We start from the raw sequence: 18575 nt of genomic DNA, 5'->3' as shown, positions 1-18575 counted from the left end.
TGTCCTTGCCTAGCTTTACAGGGCACAGCAAATGCTCGTGCCCCACAAACCATCCCATCAGCCTCCCCTTTTCAGAACTGGTGCTACACTGTAGTCCACACTGCTCTAAAAAAAAAAAAAACCATGGGCCCTCTCCCCTCGGTGGGCTACAGAAGCGAGCCACACTCAGCCAGGCGGAAGATGCTGCTGCCCCAGTGCAGCTTCCTCTCCTCTACGGGAATGGCCCCACCACCGCCACTTAGGCAGGGACAAGAGGCACCAGCACAGTATCGCCACAACACTTGGGTCCCTGCATCGTCCCGCAGAGGGTGTAAGAACTGCCCATCCAAGATAGCCTAGGGACAGACGTAAACCACACTCTCCCTGGGACTCTTGGTTCTAACTCAGGTAGCTTGCGGGGTCGGCTCACCTGAGTCTTTGAGCCATCCATCGCTGTGCGTCAGCGCCAGGCCCCAGTGCTGGCTACACCAGTGCCTTTCTGTCCTCAGACATAATGCCAGGAGCAACCGCTCCCTGCTGTCTTCGGGAAGGTCTGAAGGCACCTGACTGCCATTTAAGTGTCACTCAGCTCTGCTGTGCAGCAGGGGCAGGCCAGCTCAAACCCCAGAGAGGCGCCTCCAGTTCCAGGGTGCCTGCCAAGCCTGGCAGGGAGCTGGCAGGAGCGACAGCCTCAAGCTCCCCTAGCACTTGGAAGGCTCCCAAGCCCTCACTGGAGTTTGTGATGCCATTTCTCTTGTTAAATGGCACCAGGTGGCAAAGACAATGTGGCACAGGGGCCTGAGGGAGAGATGTGCACATCGTGCTAGGAGAGGGGTAGAAGGTGACAAACGGGAGAGCTGTGCCCATGTTGCTGTCTTCTCTAGTTCAGGTGCCACTCCAATAGCCCTCCCACCTTAGGACCCAGGGAACAATGTTAGCCCCAAGATCATATGCCTTCAGAGAAGGCCGGCCTTCCAGTTGTCTCCTCTAGGGTCAGTGTGTATTTTGTCATTTGCTGCTGCGTCTTCCTTTTACCTGTATCCACCCGCACTGGCCCCCTTGACCAAATGAATGTCTTAGCAGGATCCCCAAGGTTGGTCCCGTGCTTCAGATCTGTGGTACTGGCAAAGCGCTCTGACAGTCTACCCTGAGGAAAGGTTTATGGTTCACAGGACTGGGGCTTTAACGACTGCCCTCAGACTAGTGCTTTCTCAGGCACCAAACCTGTTCCCGTCTCAGGCCCTCCCAGAGGAGATGCCACACCTTTAGTGAAGCACACAGAACCGGGGGCAATGCAGGTCTGCCATCCATTGGCTGTGACTCTGGACACACCTTCAGTGATGTCTGTCTCATGAACTTGAAACAGGGCAATCAGCGAGCCTGCAGGGCTGCAGGGAGGGCGGCAGGCAGGAGCTGCTGCTGCTGCGTGAGCACAGCTCTGTGAAGCGTGAAGTGCTCTGCAGGCGTCAGGTGACATGTGTGGCCTCACAGGAACTTACAAAGCTAAGGTCCCTAAAGGTCCTAAGGGACCCAAGGGGCTGCCTTCAAGTCACAAAGGTATGTCTAACTGGGCGTGGTGATTTACTTAGTCCCAGCAGAGGCAACGGATCTCCGAGTTCAAGGCCAGCCTGGTCCAGGACAGCCAGAACTACACAGAGACACAAAACAACACAACAAAACCACCCTGCCTCCACCAAAGCACAAAAAAACCCCAACAAAACCCAGAAAGATAAGTCTAATGCGTACTTCATACTGGGCAGGGCCTTGGGCTGTTCTGGAAAGTAGCTACAGTCCTTGTGACATACAAGCAGAGGCTGTGCCTGCTGCCCACAGCTGAAATGCAGGCCCAGGCAATGAGTACCGCGAGATGAGGACTTGGCTCTCCTGCGCTCCCAACAGACCCCCAACTCCGCCCCCAAGCTCCTGTGTGCTAAGCCTCCTTCTGCACTGGGAACTCTGACTGGGATGACAGGACTTCCTCAGTCCACTCTGGCTCTTCAATCTCGCCGGTGTTGTTGCTGATGTGAGAATAGTATTTAAATTAATCCCAGAACTCAGGAGGCAGAGGCAGGCGGATGGCTATGGGTTCGAGGCCAAACTAGTCTACAGAGTGAGTTCCAGGACAGTCAAGGCTGCACAGAGACCCTGTCTTGGAAAACAAACAAACACAATCAGCTCAGTCTGGTTTTCTGTGGTTGCTACCATTTGTTGGATGCCTCACTGTTGCTGTGTGGGGCATGACATGGTGTGTGTGATCAGACAGACAAGCCATAGGGGAGGAGCATCGTAGTCTCAGGCAGCATGCTACCTGCCATTTCATTGAATCCCCTCAACATGACGTCAGTAGAACCATCTTCACTTACACCAGGGAAACAGGCTCCAGGGAGCAACAGCCAGGCTGTAAGAGAGGCAGGGCCAGCACGGGACATCTCACTGGGCTCCTGGAAGCTATACTGTGCCCCTTAATTGTACTGAGTCACTTTCCTTGGCTACAGAGAGGGTGGTGGGTGAAAGAGACTTTCAGGTTTGTTTTTTTTTATTTCTTAGCAGAGGCTCTTTGTTCCAAAGCAACCTTAGGAGTATGTCAGACAGGTGGGCTGGGAAGCAGGAGGCTGCTGGGCTCCCTCCCCACTCCTGCCCAGCATTCCCTGGGAGAATAGGTCTCAGCCCTGAGTGAGCAGCTGCCTCCAGGCCTGTCAGACCCTGACTGGCCTTCACCAACGGTGCCTGCTTATGGAGCTGGCACCAAACGTGGGGAGGGCAGCAGTGCTCATGGCTCCTTGGGCGGGGGGGCTCTCGGGTGCCTCAGCAAGGACAGCAGGTTCAGCGCTGAGATGCCTGGCACGTGGCCCGCGCAGATCTGCAGCATGCGCACCAGGCGCTGTGCCACGGTGGCTCGAAAGCTTTCCACCTTCAGGGAAGAGCAAAGAAGAGCGGTTAGGGGGTGGCTGGGATGCAGGGATCCCTTACGGCCACCCCAGGTTTGTGCCACACCTCACTGGGCAGCTTCCTACCTGGTTCTTCAAACCCAGAGACACCCGGAAGCTGTGAGTCCTGATCAAGCAGAAAGGGGGACTGATACAAGTACAAGGTCACAGGAGTGACCGCAGACCTTATCCCAGCCACTGACAGGCACTCCAGGAAGCCGTAGGGACAGATGGGAGGATGAACAGAGTGGCCCTCCACACAGATAAGGACTTGCCACTCACAAGTAATCCCTTTATTGGGATGGGGGCCCCAGGGGAGCCGGGGGTTAAGAAGCTGTCCTGGCCCTGGACCAGTGAGTTCTGGGCAAGAGACAGACATTTGCCTAAGAACAAATGATGCTCCAACAAGTAGCCTCAGGGCACTGTCAGCCCATCACTGACTCTGCTCCCACAACCTTGCCTCATCTCTGGAGGCACCACCATCCTACCAGCTGTCGTGCCGGAAGCCTTGGCTGTCCCTCACTTGTCTTCCTGTCACCTCACATCTGGCCACCAGCACATTCTGTTGACTGTCCAGGAAACAGCAAAGACTATGGACCATCCCATGTCACCCTCCCCTAAACACCAACGGATGCAGGCCACTCAACCCTCTGAGAAAGATCTTTAAACCTGTCCTCATTTCTGCCCTCCTCTCTTCAGTTGCTTGCACAGCCAGAGCAAAGCCACAGGCCTCCTCGGCCCCAAACTTCCAGCAGCTCCAGTTTTATTCAAGTAAAAGCCAGCGCCTTCACTGACGCCAGGACCTAACCCCATCATTACTGACATTTCCTGTTGCTCTGCCCTCCAGCACTCAGCTACTCCCGCCCAGACTCCCTGGAGGACCGTCCACACACCAGCTAGCACCATGGCTGCTGCTCGGACGCGAGCTCTGTCCCCTCTATCCATTACCCACACAGCTGCCTCCTTAGCCTGTTAGTGTTCTTGACTGCAGTGCAGGATATACGGGTGTGTGCGAGTGACTATTCTGTGTGGTGTCTCTAATGCCTACAACGGTGCTTGGCACACTGAAGATGTGAGGTATTTTAAGTGCCGCTCCTTGAAGGTCTCTCCTCCCCCCCCCTCCTCTCTCCCCCCTCCCTCTCTCCCTCCCCCCTCTCTCGTCTACTGCTGCTCTAGCCTGAGTCACAGCTGCCTCCTGCCACTCATGCCCTGCCCCCCCAACCCTGTTCTGACCACAGCCACGACTTTGCTCATGTCATATGGGAAGACATGCTCTACCAGGCTGCCAACCACCTCACTAAATTCTGAGAAGACAGGGCCAGTGTTTGTTTTATTTGCGTTGACAAGCACCAGCATAAGCCCTGTAGGTAGACACCTGCCAACGGTGAATCACACAGCTCCTGGAGTAATGGTTCTCAACCTTACTAACACCGCAACCCCTCAGTACAGTTCCTCACGACGTAGACCCAACCATAAAATTATGTTGCTACTTCATAACTGTAATTTATGTAGTGTATGTCGTAATGTAAAAATCTGACGTGCAGGAGACACAGGTTGAGAACCAGTGTTCTAGAGTGTTTCCCAGTCTATAAAAGAGAGCTAGCAGTGGGCGTGGTGGCGCACGCCTTTAATCCCAGCACTCGGGAGGCAGGCAGATTGCTGAGTTTGAGGCCAGCCTGGCCTACAAAGTGAGTCTAGCACACCCAAGACTACACAGAGAGACCCTGTCTCGAAAAACAGAGAGAGAGAGCGCGAGCGCAACTCTTGCCAAAGGCCTCCAAATATGCTGAGCTTCCAACTTGATAAAAACAAAACAAAACAACAACAAAAAAAACAGTATGTGGGGCTGGAGAGATGGCTCAGAGGTTAAGAGCACTGTCTGTTCCAAAGGTCCTGAGTTCAATTCCCAGCAACCACATGGTGGCTCATAACCATCTATAGCGATATATGGTACCCTCTTCTGGTATGCAGGTGTACATGCAGGCAGACTACTGTATACATAATAAATCTTAAAAACAAAAACAAAAAAACCAGTATGCTCTGAAAAGAACAACTCAGAGCTGGGCGTGGTGATGCACGCCTTTAATCCCAGCACTTAGGAGGCAGAGGCAGGTGGATCTCTGCGAGTTCGAGGCCAGCCTGGTCTACAAAGAGAGAGTTCCAGGACTACACAGAGAAACCCTGTCTTGGGAAAAAAACAAAAAAATCTCAGACACACAGAGGAACCAAGAATCCAAAGATGGCTCCTCATCTCAAAGGATTGAGGCCTGTCTTCTGGGCAGTGATTTGTAGCCCTGCTGCCAGCTGGAAACAGACCTCGGCCTCTGCTTTCCTCTACATAGCTGGTCCCAGGACGTTCCCTTTTCTCTTTGGTTTTTTAGACAGGGGTTCTCTGTGTAACAGAGCCCTGGCCATACTAGTGTCCTGCACCACCACGCCCGGCACACTTTCTTCTAAGCTTAGCACTTGGGAGGCAGAGGCAAGAAGACCTCTGAGTTGGAGGCCAGCCTGGTCTATAGAGCAAGTTCCAGGAGAGCCAGGGCTACACAGAGAGACCTTGTCTTGAAAAACAAACAAAACCATTTAGTGCTCATGTGTACACCCATGCATGAAGGTCAGAGGTCAACTTGCAAGGAGTAGCATTCTCTCCTCCTCCCATGTGGCCCCAGGACAGAACTCAATCTGACAGCAAGAGCCACTGCCTGCCAAGCCACATCTCCGCCCTAGTCTAAGCAGCAAACACCAAGAAAACTCAAAAGTTGGTGTGGCCTGCCACCCGGTGGCCACATACGGAACTGCAACAGCACCTGTCAGAAGGTTAGCAGGCACCATAGCCACCCACCCCGGCCTGAGTTGAGAAGCGAAGAGGATTCTTCAGTAAGGTCATAAAACTACTAAGTGGATGTAAGGTGACTCGCTCAAAGCCACATGACCAGCAGGCCACAACGGAGACATAGCTGCACGCTAGCCGGCTAGCCCTAACTCACTAGCTTGTGTGACTAAGCAAGGTGAGCCTTTTTGGAGTGTTTTCTCAGAGGTCTATTATGAGGAAAGCCTGGCAGGGGAGACTCTTCAGGTGTGCTGGGGGCACAGAGCACCACCTATGAGAGCAGAGCTCAGATCTAGTCAAGGATTCTGAAAACAACAGTAAGACAGACAGATGTGGGCTGGAGAGATGGCTCAGTGGTTAAGAGCACTGACTGCTTTTCCAGAGGACCGGGTTCAATTCCCAGCAACCACATGGTGGCTCACAATTGTCTGTAATTCCTGTCCCAGGGAATCAGACTACCTCACACACACATACATGTAGATGCAGCAAAAACACCAATGTATGCTGGGCGTGGTGGTGCACACCTTTAGTCCCAGCACTCCGGGAGGCAGAGGCAGGCAGATGGCTGTGAGTTTGAGGCCAGCCTGGTCTACAAAGCAAGTCCAGGACAGCCAAGGCTACACAGCGAAATCCTGTCTCGAAAAATAATCAGCCAATCAAAGAGAAAACCACCAATGTACATAAAAATAAATAGATAGAAAGATAAGACAGACAGATGCGCCAGGGCGCAAGGTTTACACCTGTAATCCCAGCATGCAGGGACGCAGAGGCAGGTGAATGTCTGTGAGTTCAAGGCCAGCCTGGTCTACAATGAGGGTCCAGGACAGCCAGGGCTACACAGAACATGCCTTGGAAAAGAAAAAAAAGACAGCCGCACAGCAAGCAGAAGGTAAGCCTTGATCAGTGCTCTGGTCTCGGTGTGCTCTAGGGGGGCCTGTAGCAACCAGAACCTAACACATCAACGGATGCACCAGTGCCTCTTATGTGTGGGCATTCTGCCTGAACGTCTGTGCCCCACGTGTGCGCCTGGCGCCTGAGGGAGACAGAAAAGGGCATCAGATCTCGAGTTACAGATAGTTGGGAGCTGTTATGAAGACCCTGAGAACCGAACTCAGGTCCTCTGCAGGAACAGCAAATGGGCCCTAGCATCCTACCTGAGGGTAACTGCTAACACAGGTGTTTCTACTGACACTCCTAGCTAGCACATGAGCTCAGTTTCGGCTAGAGGTTAGTACGGTGCTAAAGGGGGAGGGAGTAAGTCCCACTTTTCAGCTATGGGTATAGATGACCTGAATTCTGCCATCACTGACGGAGTCCATAGACCACTAACAGGACACCCTGGGCCACAGCATGTGTACAGTTTTGTCCTGACTTGGTTTTCACTGAGTCACTTTGTCTTTGGGGAAAGGTGCCAGACTCAGGACTTAACTGTTCAAAATGAACCTTGGAAACCAACGACAAGATCCCTTAGAGCAAGAGAACAAACAGGTCAGGCCCGCGGACGGCTCAGGCCCACAGAAGCTCCAGGAGTTCTCCCAGGGAGCACACACTAACTCCTGCTGGCCACCACCAGTCACTGTAATGCACATCTAGGGCTGCAGAACCCTCAGTGGGTACGTGTGCCTGCTGTGCAAGCATTATCTAGGTCCCGGCACCAATGTCAAAGGCTGTGTATGGCTGTGTGTGCCGGTGACCCTAGTGCTGCCTGCGGGGTGGAAGGGAGAAGCAGAGGCAGGAGGATTGCTGGGACTTCCTGGCTACCAGTCTAGCTCTACATTCAGTGAAGACCCTGCTCAAGGGAAGAAGGCAAAGCGAGATAGAGACGGACACATGACATCCTTCTTTGGCTTTTAGGCATGCACAGGTACATGACCCTACACACACATGTACACACACCACAAACACACAATAAAAATAGACCTGCTTTGCTATGGACAGACAGGGCTCACCTGGTGAGCACACTTACAGAACCTAGTCGGAGTAGAACCAACACACCCAGCTACATACCCATCCATCTAACAAATGCCCCTATGACTTGTGTGTCCTGCCCTGTGACACTACAGACAAGGTCTGCAGCCCATGGAGGTTAGGATGACATCAGGCCCTCTGACTTCCAGAAAGACACGGGAATACACTGGTTCATAGGACAGATATGACCCCCCCCCATCTCATAAGGACTTATCCCCAGCAGGAGAGTGGAATAAACAGGGACTTTCTGACATATGCACAGACTTGAGCCAAGCTTCCCTCATGCCTCCTCACACCCAGTAAGCATTCCCGAGATGCTCACTCTGGGCTCTCTGCCCTTCCCTGTACTGAATTACAGTCCTGGCCACAGTGACCAGGGGTCTCACCTCTAAGTCACAGAAGAGCAGGGGGCTTCGGTAGGTGTGGGCCAGCTTCACAACTGTGTTCCGGTGAATGCTGCAGTGGCTCTCCCGTCCAGCTGCAAAGAACCCAGGCACACTTCAGGCTACATGAGTCATGGATCCGCCTGCCTCTGCCTCCCAAGTGCTAGGGCTAAAAGCGCGCACCACCGCCGCCCGGCCCTTCTTTTCTGAGCAGTCAACACCACCGCATTAGACTATAAGGCTGGAAGGCCTGGGTGTGCTCTGTAGATAATTGGGTTTCTTCACTTTTTTGTTTGTTTTTGAAGACAGGGTTTCTCTGTGTAGCCTTGGCTGTCCTGGACTCGCTTTGTAGACCAGGCTGGCCTCGAACTCAGAGATCCACCTGCCTCTGCCTCCTGAGTGCTGGGGTTAAAGGTGTGTGCCACCACCGCCCAGCTGAGTTTCTTCACTTTTTAAAAAAAGTTTATTTATTTTATTTATATAAATGCCCTATCTCCATATACATGTATGCCAGAAGAGGGCACCAGACCTCATTATAGATGGTTGTGAGCCACCATGTGGTTGCTGGAACTGAACTCAGGTCCTCGGGAAGAGCAGGCAGTGCTCTTGACAGCTGAGCCATCTCTCCAGCCCCCGAGCTGCTTCACTTTTGAAATGAGGCTAAGAGCATCCACTACGCTGAGCTGCTCCATCAGTGACTTGATATGGAGGACCCGCTTACCAGTACACACTGAGAACTGCCACCATCAGCACTGCCACATTTGTCAGTGCTAGACTACCCCATAAAGGACCTCAGTGTGGCAGGGAACGTAGGCAGATCAGACCTGTGGCTGACCCTGTGTGCAGTGTTCTTGCAGGAGGTAGCAAGACAAAGAGGAGGAACACAGTACTGGACAGAAGCCCATAGCAACCAGAGAGCAGTCCTGACACCAGGCAGAGTGGCACATGGAGGCTAGCCTGTGCTACATATTAAGTCCCTGTCTCAAAATGCAAAGGAGCAAAATGAAACAAAGCAGAACCCCAAACAAAAGAGGCCAATGGCCCAGTATCTGGCTGTCCCATTTAGCTATAGGGCCCCCTGGACAAGTCCCTTAACCTTATACTCCTCAGCTGTAAATCTAAGGTAAAGCCCGCCTCAAAGAACACTGGAATAAAAATCAGCGTGTTGGGTGCACAGCGAGAGCTGAGTGATTACCAGTAGCACTGCCCAGTCTCAGGACCAGCAGCTGACCCAGTGATGAAAGAAAATGTAGCAGGGGGCCAATTGCAAGGTATTTGAAACACAATCCCGCCAGGTGGTCAAGGTGGCCTTGAACTTTCAGCAATCCCCCTGCATGCTATCCCCAAACTCCTAATCCTCCTCCAGCCTCAGCAGCCAGTGTGTTGAGATTAGCAGTATGTGCCACTTGCAGGTTTACTTTGCGCACTTTACTCTGAAAGCCACAGGGAGTCAGCAAGTCCAAGCAAGAGCACAATTAGCCTCTTGGATGAGTTAGAAAGACAGCACTCCTGGTGTGGTGGTGAATGCCTTCAGCCTTTAATCCCAGGTGGACCTTTATTAATTTGAGGCCAGCCTGATCTACATAGTGAGTTCCAGGATTATATAGAAAAACCTTATTTCAAAACAAAAACAGAAGTGTGTTTTTATTTTTCTTCTTAGACAGGATTTCTTTGTGTAAGAGCCCTGGCTGTCCTGGAACTCACTTTGTAGACCAGGTTAACCTTGAACTCACGAAGATCCTCTGCTTCTGCTCCCTGAGTGCTGGGATTAAAAGTATGCACCACTATGCCTGGCTCAAAAGTGTATCTGTGTATGTGTGTGTGTAGTTTTTTTTTGTTTGTTTGTTTTGTTTTTCAAGACAGAGTTTCTCAATGTAGCTTTGGTTGGTCTGGACTTTTTTTTTTAAATATTATTTATTTTTTTCTAAATGTATGTACATTGGTGTGAGGGTATCAGATCTTGGAGTTACAGACAGTTGTGAGCTGCCATGTGGGTGCTGGGAACTGAACCTGGGTCCTTTGGAAGAGCAGATGGTGCTCTTAACCACCGAGCCAACTCTCCAGCACCTGGACTTTCTTTATAGACCAGGCTGGCTATGAACTCACAGAGATCCAGCTGCCTCTGCCTGCCATGTGCTGGGATTAAAGGCGTGTGCCACCATGCCCAGCCTTAGAGGTACATTCTTTTTTGATTGATTTGTTTTGTTTCCTGAGGCAGGGTTTCTCTGTGTAGCCCTAGCTGTCCAGGAACTTTGTAGAGCAGGCTGGCCTTGAACTCAAAGATCTGCCTGCCTCTGCTGGGATTACAGGTGTGCCGCCCCTCTGTCCAGCTTCAAGAGCACACCCTTAAATGGGGGCTGGAGACCTGGGTTTGATTCCCAGCACCCATGGCGGCTCACAATCATCTGTAACTCTCTACAGCTCCAGAATGTCATGCCTTCTTCTGACTTCGTCAAGCAAAAAGACCCACGTACATAAAATAAATTAAAAACAAATAAAATCACTTACCCCCTGTGGCGAGGAAGCAGACTTTCCCCAGGAAGAAGCTGCTGTCCACATGGTTCAGAGACTCCTCCACGTTCTGGAGGCTGGGGTGGACAGGCCAAGCAAGAATACAAGCATAAGACAGAAAGATGCACACCTTCAATCCCAGCACTCAGGATGCAGAGGCAGGCCGATCTCAAATTCAAAGCCACCCAGTCTATGTACTGAGTTCCAGGACATCCATGGCTACTTAAAAGAGTCCATCTCCAACACCACCCTCACCCCATCCTGTTTTTTGTTTTGAGATAGGCTTTCACCACATAGGTCAAGCTGGCTCAGCCTGAGTGCTGAGATTATGACACACACCAGAATGCTGAGCTAAAATCTAGGTGATTTTTGTTGTTGATGACATTTACTTATCGTGTGTATACACATGCATGGAAGGCACCATGAAATACTTGGGTGGGTCAGAGGACCATGTCGGGTTACACTCAGGTTATGATACAGCTATCCACCTTGCCACTCACCTTCTTCCTTCTGAGTCAAGATCTCATGCGGCTCAGGCTAGCCTTAAAATGACTTTGATCTTCTGACCTTCCTGTCTCTATACCCCAAATGCTGGGATCCCCCACCCTGCTTTATTTATTATTACTTTTTAGAATTATATGTAGGCAGGTGCTTTGCATGAGTTTAGGTACACGAGTGCTAGTGTCTGTGGAGGCCAGGGCTGGAGGCTGGGAACCATCTCGTCGGTCCTGGGAACCAAGCTTTCGTAACCACTGAGCCACCTGTCCAGCCCGTTATACCCCGCTTAAAAAATTTTACTTTTACTTAGAAGTTTATGAATGCTTATAGAATTCTTCTCTTACCACCACCCTTAGCTGCCAATTCTCAAGAAACTGTTGCCAAGTTTGGGTTGTAACTCTTCTAGGGCTTTCCCTTCCTGTGTAAATACAGTGGTGTGTTTAAAAGAGCAAGCAGTATTTTTCTCAAATACCATCCTACATACTGTCCAACTCCTGACTGCTGTAGTTTTGATATGGTTTAGTGTATCTAAGAGATCATGTGCTAAAATCTAATTCCCAGCTTGTAAACTTCAGCAGGATACTCAACCACAGGGCACACAAGGGCCTGTGTTCTATCACTAGTGCTACCAACAAAATAAATTGAACAGGGGCAGGAATTTGGGCAGGAGGAATGGGTCAAAGGTCAAGAGCATTGACTGCTCTTCAGAGAATCTGGGTCCGCATCCCAGAACCCGCACCATCTGTGTAACTAGAGTTGCTGGGGTAGGATGCTTTCTTTTGGCCCCCTTAAGGCACTAGACATGCGTGTGGTGCACAGGCAAATATGGAGTAGGAGGACCTCAAGGCCAGGTGTGTCTCCTCGGACACTGTGTATAGTACCTTCCAGCCAACAGTAGCTAGATGAACAGGTGGCACTGTCATGTTACTTGCCTTTCTTTCACATTTATGTGGAAAAACCAAAATAATAATCAGCTTAAAAAACGTACGAGGACTTCAAAGAGTCTTTCCTTTGGCAGACAATGAGTCGGGCGTGGTGGCACACACCGTTAATCCCAGCACTCAGGAGACAGAGGCAGGCAGATCACTGTGAGTTGGAGGCCAGCCTGGTCTACAAAGCAAGTCCAGAACAGCCAAGGCTACACGGAGAAACCCTGTCTCAATGGCCCTGCTCTCCCAAAAGAAATTATTGGGGAAAATGTAAAGTAAAGGCTATTGTTAAAGTCTGAGAATAAGATGATAGGACATGAGCTGCCTCTTAAAGAGCAATTCTCCTAGGACAGACAAAGATGTGCGTCAATGTGGCCATCAACTCACTGACTCAAAGCCTGAAGTGGCACCCAAGCTCAATGACCACTGATCATAATTGGGAGTTTCAGATAAGTTAACAGTTATAATATATCCTCATTGTGGCAATTAAAAATGATACAGCCTTAGCCGGGCATGGTGGCGCACGCCTTTAATCCCAGCACTTGGGAGGCAGAGGCAGGTGGATCACTGTGAGTTTGAGGCCAGCCTGGTCTACAAAGAGAGTCCAGGACAGCCAAAGCTACACAGAAACCCTGTCTTGGGGGAAAAAGAAAAAGAAAAAGAAAAAAGAAAAAAAAAGTTACAGTTTTATTGTTTTCAGTATATTTAATATCTACTTAGGAAAGTTAATGTCAGTCATCATCTTAGGCTCAATAAAATTCACTTCCAATTAAGGGCAATAATAAACCCAATTCTCATTAAAAGAAAAACACAAGAAACAAAAATTTGAAATGCATGATAGTATAAATTTTCCAAGGTTCACTCTTAAGTAAAGGGTATTTAGGATTTCCCCAAAATGTCCACATGCATTATCATCATATATATTTATACAGAAGGCTTTCATCTGAAGTCTCCTTGGGCAACCTCAAGATATATATATATTTATATGATGAATTTCCACGGTGGAATTTTAGGCTTAAAAGTTGTTGCCTCAAAGTACTAAAAAGGAATAAAGGACCACCACCATCCTCTGGCCCCAGCTCCAAACTGGAAAGAAGCCGTCTTGCGTATTAGAAGGGTAGACAAGGAATCTCAGAGTGTACATAGACAGCATTTGCCAGTGACTGTCCTAGAATTGCTGAGTCCTAACGCTAAAACAGCAGGCAAACAAAGACGGTGAGAAGTGGGAGGAGGCTTGCTCCACCTTCAGTATCCCAAAGCGGACTACAGCGGGACGTGGCTGAACAGGTAGGACACGGACTCCCCGTTGTGGGTTCTTCGAATGGCCTCAGCCAGGATCATTGAAATGTCAATCACCTGAATCTTGGGGCAGTGTTTCATTTTGTCCTCTTGAGGAATTGTGTTGGTGACAACAATAGCTTCAAAGGCAGCATTATTTATTCTGGAAATAGCTGGCCCAGAGAAGATTCCATGGGTAAGGATAGCATAAACTTTGGTGGCACCTGCTGAGAGCAACTTATCTGCAGCATGGCAGATGGTACCACACGTGTCAGCCATATCATCCACCAGGATGGCCACACGGTTCTTCACATCACCCACCAGGACCATCCGGTCCACTTCATTTGCTTTCTTTCTCTCCTTGTGAATCAAAGCAAACTCCACATTCAGCCTGTCTGCAATCGACGTAACCCTTTTGGCTCCTCCAGCATCCGGGGAAACGATGATACAGCTTCTCCATTCGGCAATGTTCTCCCGAATCCATTGGAGAACGGCGGGCTCCGCATAGAGGTTATCCACAGGGATATCGAAGAACCCTTGGATCTGAGAGGCGTGCAGGTCCATGGTGATGATGTGGTCGGCCCCAGCGACCGACAACATGTTGGCCACCAATTTAGCAGAAATTGGGGCCCGGCTCCTGTCCTTCTTATCTTGCCGGGCGTACGGGAAGCAGGGTATCACAGCAGTTACCCTGGCGGAGGATGCAATCTTGCATGCGTTGATCATAATGAGTAGCTCCATCAGGTTGTCGTTAATCTCCCCGCAGCCGCTCTGGATGATGTAGACATCTTTCCCTCTCACGCTTTCGCCAATCTCAACACTGGTCTCCCGGTTGCTGAACTTCTTGGTGACCACCTTGCCCGGCTCCAGGCCCAGGCGATCGGCCACACGCTGCGACAGGTCAGGGTGAGAACTCCCACTGAAGAGCACGATGTTGGGCATGGTGACAGGCGGGAACTGAGGAGTGTGCTGGGAAGGAGAAAGCGACAGCAACGCAGACTGCTGCTACTGGTGTTGCTGCGGCCCACAATTTGCCTTTCAAACCCTCAGGTCCTCCATGCTCAACCCGACAGCCTCACTGCCTCCTAATCACAAGCTTACTGCTCTGGCACACGCACAATCTACGGTCCTGCCCTGGCTCTCACCTGTACTTACTGCTCTGGCACAGGCACAATCTACAGTCCTGCCCTGGCTCTCACCTGTATTTGCTGTGGAGGTTAATCACAAACACAATCAGGTCGATTCGGGGCCGCTTCACATTGGAGGACAAAGGGAGGGAGTTGGCCAAATGGCTGAAAGACAAGAAATTACAGGACTAAAGACACAGACCTGTCTCACTGACTGGCCACATACCATCTGTTCACATCCTGTCGCCTCTGACAGAGCCAGTTCTACCCAAACCTCTCGTCTGATTCCTTCTGCCAGAAAGAGTTTGCTAGTAACCACTGTGACAGAGGACCCAGAAACCCTGCCTACTGGGGGGAGAGCAGGCTCGGGAGGGGGCTGGATGGAGAGGGTTAGGGATAAGAATGAACCCATTTGGTATGAGGCAGATATGGGCCTGACCCAGTTCTGTCAGTTGTCAGCTATACATATCGATATTTATCTTTTTTTTTTTTTTTTTTTTTTTTTTTGGTTTTTTGAGACAAGGCTTCTCTGTGTAGCCTTGGCTGTCCTGGACCCGCTTTGTAGACCAGGCTGGCCTCGAACTCACAGCGATCCGCCTGCCTCTGCCTCCTGAGTGCTGGGATTATAGGCGTGTGCCACCACGCCCAGCTTGATATTTATCTTTTTAAAGATTTATTTATTGCTCAGACAGTGCTCTACCTGCATGTACCCCTGCAGGCCAGAAGAAGGCACCCAATCACACTATGGATGGTCGAGCCACCCCACGGTTACTTGGAATTGAACCCAGGACCTTTGGAAGAACAGGCAGTGCTCTTAACCTCTGAGCCGTCTCTCCAGCCCGCTAAACCTTTATGTGGGATTGATCTCTAGTTGCCAAACACCCACCCGAAGGTTTCTTTCTCTCTTTTAAAAAGACTGACTTATTGCATATACAGTGCTACCTGCATGTCCACCTGCAGGCCAGAAGAGGGCAGGAGAGCACACTGCAGATGATTATGAGCCACCATGTGGTTTCTGGAACTCAGGGCCTCTGGAGGAGCAGTCAGTGCTCTCAGCTTGAGCCATCTCTCCAGGCGCCCCGTCTCCCCATGTTTCTTGACGTCTATCCATTCTTTGTATACACGGCACTCTCTTGTTAAAGGACCTTTATTCACCTCGGAGGCTTACTGTCTCCATCAGCTAACCTAGGCCTAGGCCTGGAAGCTTCTAGCCTCCATACAATGTAACCTAGGCCTAGAATGGTTTCAGCTTCTGAGACTGCTTAATGAACTCACCCTTTCTAGCTCTTTCTGAACCGTGGCAGGCTGAACTCAGCTGTTCTGGCTCAAACTCCTCTCCTAATTGACAAATTCAATCTGGCTTCCCTCTTGGCCTGACTGAAATGCTCTGCTTGGCCTCAAACTAACTGGTCTAACTACAAACTGCTCTAATCTTTTGGCTCCTTCTCATTTCCTGGCTTGTTCTGTCTTTAACTATGTTGAGTTTGTTCTCTCTTCAACCTGTCTCTGTAAAACTGCCTCTGAATTCCAGGAGCTTAACTGCCATGAGCTCAGCTTCACTGCTTCTCAACTCAGCGACTCAACCATACTGACTAGACCTCAGGAGATCTGCCTGCCTCTGTCTCCAGAGTGCTGGGACTAAAGGCGTGTAGCGCCATACCTGGACCTAAGCTTTTCTTTACCTGAAACTTGTTCTATACCAGGCTGGCCTTGAACTCAGATCTGCTGGCCTTTTGTCTCCTGAGTAAAGGCGTGTCTATATCCCAGCAGAATCACAGACCTAGAACGCCTTTGAATGTGATCTCTTGCCAGAGCAGCCATGTTCTGAACTAAAATTCCTCTACATTTTTCTCTCCCCACCCCCGTTTTTTTTGGGGGGGGGGGCAGAGGGAGGGTAGTTTGTCTCTACGTAGCCCTGGCTGTCCTGAACCTTGCTATATAGACCAGGTTGGCCCTGAACTCAGAGCTCCACCTGCCTCTGCCTCCTGAGTGCTGGGATTAAAGGTATGCATGACCACGCCCAGCACGGAAAATGCATTTTTAAAAAACCTTTTCTACTTCTGAATTTTGAGCTTGAACTGGTGTTAATGTGTTTCATATTTTCAAGCCTGAAAGTCTGGTGAGGTTGGAAAAAAGCAAGAAGAATACACAGTAACTACTGTTCCTCCTAATTTGGGGGCACTAAAGAATTCTCAGAATTTTCTTGAAGGTTCTACAAGCAGTTAAGATTTTGGGTTTTTCCGACTTTCTAACTCACTAGTTCGCCTCCACTCTACCACGCTTGCTCAGAAATCTCTGCCTCGGGGGCCTTGAGTTCAATTCCCAGCAACCACATGGTGGCTCACACCCATCTACAATGAGATCTGGTGCCCTCTTCTGGCCTGCAGGCATAGATGCAAGCAGAACACTGTATACATAATAAATAAATCTTAAAAAAAAAAAAAAAGAAAAGAAAGAATTCCTTGCCTCAGCCGGGCGTGGTGGCCCACGCCTTTAATCCCAGCTCTCGGGAGGCAGAGGCAGGCGGATTGCTGTGAGTTTGAGGCCAGCCTGGTCTACAAAGTGAGTCCAGGACAGCCAAGGCTAACACAGAGAGACCCTGTCTCGAAAAACCAAAAAAAAAAAAAAAAAAAAATTCCTTGCCTCAATTTTTTTTTTTTTGTATTTCTTGGATCATGAATTAACCAGATTAACAGCTATTAATGAGCATTTACTCTGTACTAGCTTCTATTTAAAACCTTGGGGTTCACCAGTGAACAAGGGTCAACATCTCTGTCCTTAGGGGCTGGTTTTGTGTGTGTGTGTGTTTTTTGAGGGGGGGAGAACCAGAAAAGAGCAAACAGGTGGGCAGGTGACTTTTTTTTAGTGTTTTGATTTGTTGAGCCACGTCTTATGTAACCCAAGCTGGCCTGGAACCGGATATATAACAGAAAAAGGCCTGCAGCCTCCTCCTACCCCCACCGAAGAAATGCTGTGCTTTCAAGTGTGTCCCCCCCTCCCCCGTCCTTGTGTTCGGTTCTAAATTGTGTTTATTTTCCACTCCCCACGAGTTTCGGCAATCCGTCGTTACGGTTACTTTTAAATGTCATTTTGACACAATCAGGAGTCACCTGCCCTCAGTGAGGGCCTTCCTTGTAATTTCTTAATCGGGCTGAGCTGGGAGGGCAGGCGCACCGCTCCCCGGAAGTAGACTGTGGATGGTCTAAGCGTGGAGAAAGGCGGCTAAGCACTAGCACGTTCTTTGCTTCCCCCTTGCCTGGCTAACTGCTTTTAAATCCCAAGCCCCTAAGTGGTTCTTTTTTCTTTTCTTTTTTTTCGCCCCCCCCCCCACCCCGACGTCGGTGTTTGTAGAGACCTGTAAAAAAGCCAGCTCGGCGCGGATGGGCAGACGACTGGCGGCCACGAGGAGCCGGGCCACGTCCCGCAGGCATTCCCTTCTTCCCTTCCCCTCAGCCAGCCCGGAGCCCGGGCTCCCTCGGCAACTTACACTCTCAGCGCGGACGCACAGCCGTCTTTGAGCACCGACTCGGCCAGCTGCTGCAGAAGCGCGTCCTCCGTGCTCACCAGCTGCGAAGGGAGAAAAAGCAGGCAGGTTGAGACCCGAGCGGGGCGACCTTGGATCCCTCCTAGGGGCACACACTCAGCCGGAGACGCCTCGGAGGACGCCGTTATCCCGAGAGCGGCCGCCGCAAGAAGCCACCCTCCCAGGGACCACCCGGCCTCTCCCTCGCAAGGCGGGAAAGCGGCGTTCGAAGTGGAACGCCTACTCAGACCGGTCAAGAGTCAGCCGCACGCCTATTGGTGGAGGCGGCCATCAGTCTCTGGAGCCGCCGTTCCCATTGGTCCAGAGCAGTGCGCCCGCCCACCCACCGGTCTGAGCACGCGATGGCTGAGGAAGCGTTCCGGCCTAGGCTGCCGGAAGCCGGCCCATGGGCGCTGCCCGCACCTACCAAGATGGTGGCCGTGTTCAGGTCAGGCAGCTTGTCCATCGGCCTCAGCACCGACATCTCAACGGCCGCACAGCCACGCAGCTCAGCGCGCGGATCCTTCAAACCACCGCGAGTCCCGCCTCCAGTGGGCGGGGCACGGCACGCATTCCCGGCGGGCTTTCTGAGTGGCCACCCTTAAAGGAACCGCTTCCTCTC

At 50.9% G+C, this 18575-nt stretch overlaps 2 protein-coding genes across 3 annotated transcripts; both read right to left on the bottom strand.

The window, feature by feature from the left end:
• Window positions 1–1722: 1722 nt before the first annotated feature.
• On the bottom strand, window positions 1723–18575 carry CENPM (centromere protein M). 2 transcript variants are annotated; one of them, XM_084748429.1, is made up of 6 exons: window positions 18381–18575; window positions 17918–17997; window positions 14503–14595; window positions 10596–10675; window positions 8091–8182; window positions 1723–2890 (listed from the first exon to the last, which is right to left on the bottom strand). In XM_084748429.1, the coding sequence occupies exons 1-6, from the start codon at window positions 18435–18437 to the stop codon at window positions 2750–2752; spliced, it is 543 nt and encodes a 180-aa protein (XP_084604555.1). In that variant the 5' UTR covers window positions 18438–18575; the 3' UTR covers window positions 1723–2749. The 2 variants fall into 2 exon arrangements, with proteins under 2 accessions (XP_084604555.1, XP_084604556.1); XM_084748430.1 differs by lacking the exon at window positions 8091–8182.
• LOC311578515 (ribose-phosphate pyrophosphokinase 2-like) lies at window positions 12711–14595 on the bottom strand. Its single transcript, XM_084748412.1, has 2 exons — window positions 14503–14595; window positions 12711–14272 (listed from the first exon to the last, which is right to left on the bottom strand). Exon 2 carries the CDS (start codon window positions 14243–14245, stop codon window positions 13289–13291), a length of 957 nt encoding a protein of 318 aa, XP_084604538.1. The 5' UTR covers window positions 14246–14272; window positions 14503–14595; the 3' UTR covers window positions 12711–13288.

This window comes from Acomys minous (assembly GCF_964271855.1).
Source record: "Acomys minous genome assembly, chromosome: 12".
NCBI lineage: Eukaryota > Metazoa > Chordata > Mammalia > Rodentia > Muridae > Acomys > Acomys minous.
The sequence above is the reverse complement of the archived record's forward strand: the minus strand, read 5'-3'. Positions and strand labels throughout refer to the sequence as shown.